General features: G+C 35.7%; 1 protein-coding gene across 1 annotated transcript in view; it reads right to left on the reverse strand.

The window, feature by feature from the left end:
• Positions 1–4,282: 4,282 nt before the first annotated feature.
• LOC149566684 (transmembrane E3 ubiquitin-protein ligase FLY1-like) overlaps positions 4,283–13,050 on the reverse strand; it is a 190,089-nt gene continuing 181,321 nt past the window's right edge. The window contains exons 13-15 of the mRNA XM_089819994.1: positions 5,107–5,223; positions 4,807–4,996; positions 4,283–4,680 (exon numbers count right to left, since the gene is read on the reverse strand). Coding sequence (XP_089676120.1) covers positions 4,895–4,996; positions 5,107–5,223 — 219 coding nt within the window. The 3' untranslated portion in view covers positions 4,283–4,680; positions 4,807–4,894. The remainder of the gene's footprint in view (positions 4,681–4,806; positions 4,997–5,106; positions 5,224–13,050) is intronic.

Genomic DNA, 13,050 nt, shown 5'->3' on the forward strand with positions numbered 1-13,050 from the left:
AGATTATGTTTCATGCCAGGAACATAACATACATTGAGGAACATGAGTTTTCTTCCTCCAGACTGAATCTGAACATTGCCCTTGCTGACAATATTGTATTCTTTGCCGCCTTCAAAGATTACTGAGTCATAATAGGGAGTGAATTCAACAAACCAATTACATCTGTGAGTGAAATGTCAGGAGGCACCGGAATCGATATACCAGGCAGAAGATTTCACATGATTTGCAGGTATGCTGGCCATAAAGGCATTGTAGATAGATTCTTTTTGCTCTAAGTGTTAGGCAGCATTGGCTTGCTTTTTAATTGAGTCTAACTTCTGATGCTGCTGATGCTCATAATATGTGAATATCTCAAATGGCACAAATTTTGAGGTGAGAAAATGAAAGACCCAAAAAAAACAAAGTACCCAGAAGAGAGCTCGAAAAACCCAAAAATAATATGCTATCAAAATCTAGATCTGCGAGATCGAAAATTGAAGCACCCAAAAAAATTTGACGACAACCCATTTGAGATCTCTAAAAACCCATCAAGAATATGTGATCAAAAAAATTGTCGAGGTAAAAAAGCTAGGGTTTCGAGCAGAATAATAGTTGACGGCCAAGGAGGTCGAATAAGTAGAGAAATGGCAGATTTGGTGAAAAATTGCAAAGTGTTTGCAGTCGTATTTGCAAGATTGGATGACGCCTTCTAAGTGCAGACGCAGGCCGACCAAGATTAAGCTGCGATTTGTAGAGTTCGGCCCCCAAAATCACATGTTGTAGAGAAATCGTACGTGTTTTTATAGATTTGAGAAAAATGAACTCCAAATTTGAAATTTAAAGACTAAGCCGTGGGTTTCCAAGAAAAAAAATGGCAGAAAACAAATCTGCAATTTTCCAAGAATGCCAGAGTTGAAGACATGATTTTTCAATCAATGTGCAGATGGACAAGCAATTTGCATAGAGGGTTTAAACCGTAGCTCAAGTATTTAAGGCTGATACGAATTTCTCCAAGCAGAAAACCCTAGGCGGGTTTTAGAGATATTAACTGAAAATAATTTTGAAAAAATTTAAACAAATAATTTCAAGAAGAAATTATAAATTTTTTCGAAAAAATTCAAGTATTGGCTCTGATACCATGTTACAAACGTAAATGGAAAAATACTTTTCTAATTAATTTGAGATCAAAATGATCTATATATACAAAGAGGAGAGTCAAATAGAATAGAAACATTCTATTCTAGATTACACTTGAATATTAGAAACATTCTAATATTTACAGAGATATAATAATATACAATAATGAGCATTAAAAAGAAACATAAAGATTATTTTAATAATAACTTGTCTCCATCCCCTAGCATGCTTCTTGTAGTAAGAAACTATTTAGATCTAGTAGGCACATCCTAACTCTCACCAAAATAGTGAAGTACCCTATTTGGTAAGTGTGTTTCTATAATCCTTTAGGAGTGGGTAGTCACCCCTATAAGGAAGCTCTCCCATTTGCAAAAATCTAAATAGTCTACCTCATTGGCCAAGGTTATGCATCCAACATATAACCTCCATGTAAACTCCCTCAAAATGTCAAATTCATGTCTCCAATACCTCGTCTACCCTACCTGTGTCTAAATGAACCTTGTCTTGCCCAAAGTAGTTAGTTCTCTACCAAGAATTGGATAACACATAGCTATGTGATCCCAACCCCAAACCTAGAGGAATGTAACCCCACACCCTAAAGATTTTGCACCATGGTAGGCTAGCACCATGATAGGCTATGTCATGTATCTGGAAATAAAGTGTATCTAATATACAAGGCCCCCAAGCATATACAATACTCTCTATCAACATATTCGAAACAACATGCCCCCCACCCATAGAAAACCCATCTCCCCTCTTATTAAGAACTAGAACACCAATCACTAATCTATACATTAATGATGATAATGACTAGCGTGATTTTGAAATGATAGTTGAGCATGAAAAGGTGCCTCAAAAATTTTCTATATATCATCTACAAGGTTTATGCCAACTTTATGTATTTAAGTGGCCAATCTCGATCATGTCCAAGCCGTATGGTCAAAAGTGTGTAAAAACTGGTTAATTAAGTTTGCACAAATGAGCATGATGTGCACTGGTACATTAAATTTTGACTCAAATATAATGTAAAATTAAAATTTTAAAGAACAAGTCCTCTGGATATTAGCATTTAAGTAAAGTTCAATCTTATACAATTTTGTGAGGGAAAAAATTCATATTCTCCTACACTCCAATCAAAGATGTTCAAAATCTGATTTTTAGATTAATAAAAACCAATTTTCTTTCCCTACACTTTTAGGTTTCCATTCACTAAGTTTGTGACCTTGCACTTTAGGCATTTAATTCATAAATATTGGATAATTTTAAAATTGCTAATGTTGCGATGTGTTGCATGATCAGCTTGAATACATTTATTTGGTTTGAAAATCACATAAATTGTGCCAACCACTCAAAGGAATCATCTCTACAATCTTTATCTGGAATAAAGTGGTGGATTTTGCAACTTTGAGAGTTGATTTTATTCCTTCAAAAATGGCATATTTTCCAAGTTGGAAAAAATGTTTGGTCCAAATGGAGATAGATATATATCAAATTTATCTATTCATCAATCAGCCAGTCTTGTTTTCTTTGCCTCTTGCTTTTTATATTTTTATTATTTGTAGTTAGATTAGGTTTAGTTAACTGCAATTTTGATTTAAGGATTCAATTTTAGTGCTAGAACTTTGAAGTAAATAGAAATGATGAATGTATTCACATATGAGCTAAAAAGTTGGCGTGGTTTTGCTCAATTTTTATGTCAGTTCCAAGGGTTAAGCGTTGAAAAAAATGAACACCCTTAAATTGTTAGGGAAATGCAATGCTGGAGTTGAAGATTTGCAATTCAAATCTGCTATGCTCTCATGTATATGTATATGAAGTTGAATTTGATTAAACATATGTTTGGACTGTACATAATGTGAATTTACAGTCATTCCATTTATGCCCCTTGGACAAAACAACTAAAACACTTGGCTATTTCAAACATCTTTTTTAACTTGGTAAATTTAAAAGACTCGGTATTAAAAGACCTCAGGTAGGCAAAACTATTGATATTACAACTTATTGGCATGTCAAACACACACAACACTTCCCACGTGTGAAAATCCCACCAAAAGACCTCAGGTAGGCAAAACTATTGATATTACAACTTATTGGCATGTCAAACACACACAACACTTCCCACGTGTGAAAATCCCACCACTTAAATTTGGTAATGCCATATGCATTCTCCATGACTGAAGCAATTCCCCTCTTGAAGATGCATACCCTATAATCTTCCACACACTAACAGCACAATATGTATGTGCTTTCCTTTACAATATATGTATTTGAAATGAAATTGGATGACTCCTATTGAGTAATCAACCTTGTCAGCACTGGGAGCAATGACTTGGGGTCTAATCTTTGGAAAATTAATAGGTTGCATCTCTACTCAGCAAACAGCAGATCAAGAGCACGAAGTACAAACTAGTGTTTTTACATGTTGGACCAACTTCTAAATTTCAAGCATAAGCTTGATTTCGTCATCCAATTCCTATGACAGAATTGTAGGGGTGTGCATGGCTGATTTGAGAATGTTGATCATTCTCAAGGTTTCAAATGATCTGGTCATCTTTATGATAATGCTCATATGGATAAAAAAATAATATTTTTGCCATAATGAAAAACAATCATGAACTTTCCAGTTATTAGGACCCTTGAACCAGTTTGGTCTTTGAGACTCTTTGTACGCTCATATACCTGATTGATATCCTAAATGTACAACTTGTGAGCTTCACCATGAATGCAGCAAAAGTTCTTATCTGTGGCAAGTTCAGTTTGGATGGAAGAAAAAGTGTGATATCACTTGACAACTAGCATCAACATGATCTTCACCCCGTTTTCTAGTGCCAGAACAATAGAAACTTTCAAAGGAAGAAAACAAAAGTATTCAGGATGAAATGATCCACTGAATTCATCTATGGATTGGCAAGCTACTGATAGTATATTGTGTGTAGACTGAAACACCAGGAAACACGTTAAGCATATAATCTAAAATTGCTGTGATGTTTCTTTTTCTAGTGTATTGGATCTTAAATTGGTGACAAAAAGAATCAAACCAATCATAAATGGAACTTTCAAATATAACATCGTATACCCATTATTTCAGGACATTGCACTTTGCATATTAAATCTGCACTAGAGAGTAATATATTCAAGCTTTCAGAATATTTTTACATATCTCTACTACAATGAATTTTGACTCTTCCAGGAGTTATCCTTTAAAATATTTCAGAAATGAAATAACATTCTTACAACATAACCATTTACATTTGATTTAGTATATCACATGTATTTTACAATATTAATGACTAGAAGGCATCTAATCTGATGCCTATTTTTCTTGTTCAAACTTGCATGTGATACAAAATGGAAAGAAAACTGTTCCTTGTTTAATGACATGTAAACATACACATAATTTATTTTTAATGTTTACATTTTACAATAAAACTCCTACTGACAAAAAAACAGAAATTGTTACAATGCCACTTCTTAGTGTAGGAGAAGTTGCAACCAGAAAATTTGTGAATTGTTTCATGTCAAGGTTGTACAAAAATACAAGATAGTTCCTCCTGGTATCCGTACCTGTCAGGCACAGAAAAAGTAACAAGTAAGATACTAAGGCTGTTGAAAACAAGGTTTGATTGCAAAGTCATAGACTAATTGAATGCCAAAATTGAGCACATGGCTGAAGTAAAATTGTGATCGTACCATTTAAACAGATTTGGTTATTTGGTCTGCTTGCACAGCTGTATGTTAGTTCTAATTGTAAACACACAAAAAATGCATAGAAGGAACTCTACACTGGAGGCAATGGCCGACGACAGGTAGGGCATTCCATTTTTATATCCATCCATCTTTGCAAGCAACCGGCATGGAAGAAATGATCACAAGGAGTTATCTGTATCCATAAGTTAAGAATATAAACTTCATAGATTCCCATGCATAACACTACCAAACTTAGTGCTAACAGTTAACAAACTGCAAGTATTAAAAGGGATCATTACTAACCATGCATTCACTTGTCCGCTGTACTGTATCAACAGCAGCCATACAAATCACACAATCAACAACATGATTACTGTCCCGGTCAGCTCTCCGGAAGTAGCTGTACTTCTCAGGTAGGATCTGAAGAATTCAAGCTTAAGAATGTAAATCTCAACACATATTCAATCATAATAAACATGCCAAGGCAGTGTAAGCAGCAAAATCTCTGATATCTTATATTTTAGTCTATACTTCAGATATGGAGGAACCTAGAGTGGATGGTTCCTTGCAAGATGCAATCATGAGTTGACAAAGTAAAAATATTTGGCAGAAAGGGAAAAATATAGGGCCAACTGTGAAGGATAGAAAAAATCTCAATGAAAGCAGTGCAAATGAATCTGATTAAATGTTCATAAGTTTTAAACACCAATGCAGATTTCTACAGTGGTCTTGACTCTTAACCCCTGCTTAAGGATCTACAGTTCCACTATGTTCCATGAATACTACAATAGTTCGAAAAATTTGCTTGATCTGGTTTTGCAAATTAACCAGACTGCCATATTCTCTTATTTCTCTACAAGTCCCTCTTTTAATATGCTTGAACATTTATGACTTAAAATTATAATACAAAATCTCTATAGCTCCAACAAAAATCTCTTTACAGAACACCTTATCACTGTTTGCATACACATGTAAATTGTCATCAGACAGAATCTGCTTGTATTCTTAGCTTGCACTTCCCTGTTACTTGAAGTTCTATAGAACAGTGGCAATTAGTTAATCCCCTGCTAAACCCTTGAACTGAAGAGAGCAGTATGGCCATAACCAAATCTACCTAGAAGTATAATTTGACATTCACCAATGCCATCCCACAGGAAATTAGGATTGCTGATTTATGATTACAATCCACTCTGCTATGAGCTTTGTAGGTCAGATAGGAACTTCACGCTCAGTGCGAATAAGTGGGGAAAAGTTCAAGTGATTTGAGTTAGTTATTTTGTATTTCACTTTAGTAATTAAAGAAAAGTTCTTTTAATGTCTTTTTATTAGGCCAAATGACTTTATACTGAAGTGTGTCGTCGGTAAAGATTTTGTAGCTGACGGGCCGACGGGTTCATGTCGTCGGTAAAGATTTTGGGTAGATTATGATTGTTTTGTAGCCAACAAACCCCTTCGGGAAGGTTCGGCGGAAAGTATTTATACCCCGTCTGGGTACATTGTAAATCATCTTATCTGATCTTATCATCAGTGATGTAATCTCTTGGCATATGCTAATAAAGGAGTACTGTTGTTGCTGTTCTTGTTCATTGTTTGTGTGCATTAATCAATAAATCTATGCCCCTCGACCCCACTGGGGGCGATGCCCCCTAGACCCCCAGTCGTTGTGGTTATCAGTCGTGGGAAGTGTGACCAGTTGATGAGACCTGGAGCTACTGCACGCATGGAGTGTTTGTGTACCAGAGGCACTTAGAATAGGTGTTGGACGTGAGGCTGTCTTGGTGGATGCACAGAGGGCTCGGGAGGAGTTGATCATCCAGTTGAAGGCAGTTCAGTGACACTTGGCTTAAGGTACCCAAGAGTTGGAAGCAGAGAAAGCAGCACAGGTGGCTATCAAGGTGAGCTTGACTAAGGAGACAGTATTGTGGCTGCAAATGCAATGTGGGTTGGAGACCAGTTTGGTGCAGGCACGAGATGAATGTGAAAGTGGTGTAGTAGAAGCAGATCTATCTTGTTGTAGTTAGTCAGTTAATGTATTTTGTTGTTAATTTATCTCGGATATTTTGTAATTGTCGTCCGGAGACGACTTTTTCTTTTGGGAGGGATGATGTCGTCGGTAAAGATTTTGTAGCCGACGGGCCGACGGATTCATGTCGTCGGTAAAGATTTTGAGTAGATTAGGATTGTTTTGTAGCAGACGGACCCCTTCGGGCAGGTTCAGCGGAAAGTATTTATACCCCGTCTGGGTACATTGTAAATCATTTTATTTAATATTATCATCAGTTATGTAATCTCTTGGCATATGCAAATAAAGGAGTACTGCTGTTGCTGTTTTTGTTCATTGTCTGTGTGCATTAATCAATAAATCTATACGGTAAAAAAAGTGTAGAAATGCATTAGTGATTTAGACTTACCATCCATCTCATCCTTTTAAGGATGCTTTTGTAGTGAAAGCTGATTTTTGGAAGATTAGAGTTTTAACTAAACTAGTATAAAGATAGGACCATATTAGCAACATAGAATATTGTAATCAATTCATTCAAATTGTCTTTCGAAAGTCTGAAAGACCTAAGTTTTTCAAAGGACTAGAAAACTGGACATAATAAACTAAAACAACAAAGTATATGTTGCTGGTTTCTCTACAACTGCGTTATATTAGTTGTGGAGGTTTCCTTGTACGTTTTTCAAGAAACAGAAAACAAGTTAGGAAATGTAATTGTTAATTTATTTGTGGATACTTCCATTTTTGTATCTATGATTTGAATTTCAAGGATTTGTATGATTAATTCGATGTTTTTAAAGCATTATGTATTTAGTCATGATTAAACAGGAAATATGTGATAAACCATCTGCATATTTAATAAATATATGTTTATTTTATATATTGATAAATAATTGAATATGTTGATATTATTAACTGATTGAATCATCATAATTATCAATTATTAAATATATAATCAAAATAAATATTAATTATAAAAGCCAATTGTTATTCTTAATAAATTAATTTTCATTCTTAATATTAATTAGCAAATTAGTTATTATTCTTGCTTAACAAAACAATTAATTAATATGCGAATGAACAAACATAATCACTGCAGTCATTTCCATCGACCACAGGAATAGAGCTAAAGTGTGATATCACATTGATGTTAAGATTCAGAAGCCACGTAGATGGCTCTTCACTTCCACGTGGACAGGTTTAAGGGTGGTAAGCACAAAAGAAATGAACAAATAACATTAAGGAAACAATGGGTAAGCTAATGCAATGGTCTAGTGAAGAGATGTGACAGTTGAGACACGTCTTTAGACATCACGCCCGTCACTCTGCTAAAAAAGGACATAAGACACCATTCAAGAATACTTCCAAAGCCACGCAGAAATTAGGCATAGTAATCAAGAAGGAAAGATAGTTCAAAGAGAGTAATACACATGGTAAGAAGTCCAGTGTGGCAACAGCACAGGCAGGGTTGGACGAGATAATTACAGTTAGCAGCAACCGCCCAAGGTATGGGCTACCAATCATTTTTAAAGGTTGACAAATAGATCGGACTGATCAGTGAATAGGAAAGGAATAGAATGATTATCATAAAGGGAAATAAAATATATTGTCATATATATAGTAGTAATAATTAGATCAGAACAGGAGAGTATATGGATTATCTAATAGGGAATACATACAGTTGTTTTGATCAAAAGGATCTTAGAAGGAATAAATATTATATTAATAGAAAGCACATCAAATGGAATGAAATGCACATCAAATAAAGTAAAAGAACAAAGCATTTGGAATAGAGGACAATCAGACATTTCTTTTTTTATATCATATCTGCTGGTCTCTGGAAGAATAGCAGATTATAAATACAATCGTTACTCATCATACAAGAGAATTGATTATAAATTAAAATCGATAATAAAGGAATTAATATTGATTAAGATTAGGAGATCAGATTGATCTGAATGATCAGTATAGAAAAAGAAACATAAGAGTAGAAGATTATTAAATATATTTTATAATGATCACAGGAAAGGATCAATAAGGATATAATCATTTATATTTAGTATTTAATACATATAATCTGCACTCATCAGAAACAGTTCTTATTATATACTAATACGATGTATCTAATCTATGAATTAATACTTAATTACAGATATTATATCTAAATTCTATGATGGGCAAAGAACCCATGCATTGTCAAAAATTACAATATATTTATTACATTCAAGTAATATTTATATATAGAAAATATATTCAATCCTATTAGTATCTAGCTAAGGGAAGACTGAAGTACTACCAAGGAGGGGCTTGTATTAATCCAAGAAAATGGTGCTGGAGCATCCTAGGTCTAAGGAAAATCTTACATCACCCAAAAATATCTTCAAGCTATAGGGCAGGCTGGTTTCCATTCCAAACTATGGGCCATATTCTAACTCTACGAACTATTATTGAGGAGGCTCACCATTGCTTCACGAAAGTCTACTGCTACTTCATAGAATTTTGGAATGCCTTTGACTTTGTTCCTTGGGCAGCTCTCTTGACAACTATTATGAGATGGTATGAGAGGGTTGTCGGCAGATTCCAGACTCCATAGGGGTTTTCAGATTCTATTCAGAGCAACATCGAGGTGAAGCAAGGCTGTCCTCTCTCCCCACTCTTTTCAGCATTTATATGGATGAGTTTGAGACCTTCATCTATGATTTTAACCTCCCTGGCAAGGGTTACTACTTGCACTAGGTTTTGATCTCCATTTTACTCTTTGCAGATGATATGGTCCTTTTGGCTTATTCTTTGAAAGGGGCTCCAACGGCTTCTGGATGGGTTGGCCTCCTTTTGTGACTTGCGACATCTTGATGTGAACCTGGATGAGACCCGGCTTATGGTCATCAATTGCTTAAAAGACCTACATCTCCATTTCTATTTCCAAGACACCATGATCAAGATCACATCTTCTTATACCTACATGAGGGTTAAGTTTTCCAGACCCATTTCAATTTGAAACCTGTCATGCAACCCTAGGTCAATAAAGGGTTTAGTTCCTTAGCTATGCTTGAGAGATATTGCTTTAGACATTAGTTCTAGGATACCATGACCAAGATGTCTCTCCTGGACTCTTTGGTCAAGTCGACCGTGTTGTATGACTCTGTTGTGTAGGGACCCTCTCTCCTAGATTGCAATTGGGCTATGGTGGAGAGAGTCAAAACTTTCCTTCTTCAACGCATGGTCAACCTTCATCAATATCATTTTCGTCAAGTTGTGGGCTCATCCTGTCAAGCTCGAGACCATCTTTGACTTGGTTTTGTCTCTCCATCATCTTCAAAGCTTTGCAGACTCTTTCGAGGGCTATTACAGATACTCCTACTTGGCCTATTGCTCTTTTGAGGCAATTTTGGACTCCGATCACATGGCCAGAGCTCATTGTTAGTTTGCTTTGGCCTTTTCTCTTCTTGGTGTTAGAAAGTAAAGTCCACCAAGATAACTAGGGGGGTGTGAATCAATTATGCAATTCTCAAATACTTTATTAATTCTAAAACAAGTAAACAATAGATGCAACAACCATAGAAAGATAACCATGCACAATAACACCAAATATGTTAACTAGGGAAACCCTTGATTAAAGGGAAAACCCCAGTGGGAATGTTGCCCACAAGATGTACTTATATAAAAGTTCCTTGTGAAAGGATGGACTCTGTAAGGAGCCAATGAAATACAATCAGTACATATGAGTCCTTATTAGGAGACTTTGAATCCTTGTTAGGAGATTTCAACCCTATTAGGAGTTGAAAGGAGGAAAACTGGACCCACTTTCCAAATAGCCTAAAAAAGAATCTTCACTAGACAATCTTCTAGATAAGCATATCTAAGATCTTTGAACTGACTAAACAGAAACTCCTTTGCCAATACAGTTCCTTCGAAGCTCACAATACATCCTCAACATTAATCACTTCATTGATCAAATAAAAATTCACATCCAAGTTCGCATAACCAACAAAATGATCTCACTAATGATTACAACCAAGGAAACAATCTTTCCTTTATACCAAGTTCTAAAACAAATACTGAGCCGGCCTTGAGGCTTTCCCAATTTACAATACTAATATAGGACATCCTTAAGATATTACATTACACATTATATTACAATTATACTATTTTTCAAAAGTAATTGCAATAGTCGACTGACAGAGAACATCTTCCAAACAATCTTCGCCAAACCTCACAGAATGAACATTTGTTTTCGGCATCTGGATCATAGCATCTTCAACATTTCTTTGACCTTCCTCTAAGCTCACTTAACCAGATTACATCTCTGTTAAACGATATAATCAATTTACCAATAACCGTTTTCCAGAAACTCACTAAAAGCTACCTTCAGAAAACATTGCATAACTCAGTCATATCTCCATATTTCTTTCCACGCACTTAACTGTAGCATCAATAAACATATGTCAAAGAGCGCACATCCCAACTCATTGACCATTGACCATGCCAGACAATTCTTCCTTTGTAATCCCGGTAATCTTCACTAAATAGGGTATATGTTGACATCAATGACAAACATTGTCATGAATGCAACACATAAGCTCTGAATTATGTCTCCAACACTGCTATAAGACTCCCCCAAAGAAATACCACCAACATTCATGCTAACACTTGGTTCGCTTGGGATTCTATGGATCATCTTCCCCCTTTCAGTTTTCTCTAGATGTCCCTGCTCACCTTCTTCCCTCTCAACAGGAGCTGAATGGGCACATCAGGCTTGAAATCTACCAACAATATATTGCCACCCCTAGAGTAACCCTACAAGGGGCTCTGCCCATTGATGGCTTTCTACATCAAGCACTACCTTGATATCCAGGATGGGGTTATTTTCATTTAGAGTGGGCTCCAAATGCTTATGTATCCAGAGTGACCACCAGATTGACAAACACCATAGGATATGCCACCCCGGCCCCCTTGGGGCAGTCAAATTTGAGACCCATTTTGTTTTCCAATGCCCCATCTATTATCAAATTAGGGGGAGGTTTCACTGCTTGTTTAGAGATTGCTAGTCCCTTTCTTCATTTTTTAGATACACTGATCAACAGTGTCTAGCCCTCTATCTCCAAGAGACCATGTGGTTTCGAGATCACACTTTGCAGGTCCTATTCCCATCGAGACAAACTTTGGACCAGCTCATCACTTCCTACACCTCTCACCTAGGGGATGAAGCGGATGCTTGGCCCTCCATCGGGTCACACGAGATCTATGAGACCTTGCAGAGGACACACTCAATACCATCACCATCACCAGTAACTCTTAGAGACAGTCCCAGGCACTTCCTCACCCCGAGCTATATCCTTCATTTTTGGCCTACTTTTTGTATATGGGGGAATTCTTAAGCTTTTCTTGTTTCCTTGTTCTTTTTCGAACATCTTTTGGTGCTCCCACTACTGGTTATGGCATTGTTGTACTCTTTCTAGTCTCTTAGACCTTTGTGGTCTCTTGTTGGACATTAACAAATTGGTATTATTTTATATTATCTTATCTAGTTTGTATTGTCAATAAGGCTATCTCAGTGCAAAGTTGTTATTTTTGGAAAGTTACTATTTTTGGTAAAATGATTGTTGGAGCTCAGAATGTTCTAATTTTTTCCCTAGAGGTTCACTTTAGATATATTAGCTTGCCAGTAAAGTTTCATTACAAGATCAATGTAATAGCCCCAACCGATTATAACTTCATCAAACACCTTCTATAATTCAGTTTTTGACATTTCGTCAAACACTTTGCAAGCAAGCTCTGATAACACTATAATAAACCTTATTGGCTCTCAAACAATAAATGCTAAAGAATTGATTTTTTTTTTTTGTTCTTGAGATTTTGCAATTTTTGATACAACAATACAGCAGCAAAATAGAAGATATTGTAATAATAATTTCAACTCAAATATTTGGATATTACATAGGGAATATACAGCTGAAGAATCTCATATTTCAATATCAACTTAGATACTAAGTATTTTCGCAAAATGCCAACAACCCAACTAATAAAATATCCCCTATTACCTAAATTAACAATACCCAGAAAAATTAAAAGTTACATTCCATGAACTTACAGGCAAGACATGCCTTGATACCCTCTAAAATGAAGACTAGCAGTAGCAAATCAATTCTTCAACCAACCAATGCATTTGCAGATTTGAAAAATGGTGTTCCCAAAATGCAGATAGAAAATAACACCCAGCAACAGATATAAATTGGCGCTTAATCAAC

This window comes from Cupressus sempervirens, chromosome 3 (genome assembly GCF_028749045.1).
Source record: "Cupressus sempervirens isolate cs-2001-9-10 chromosome 3, ASM2874904v1, whole genome shotgun sequence".
NCBI classification, from domain to species: domain Eukaryota; kingdom Viridiplantae; phylum Streptophyta; class Pinopsida; order Cupressales; family Cupressaceae; genus Cupressus; species Cupressus sempervirens.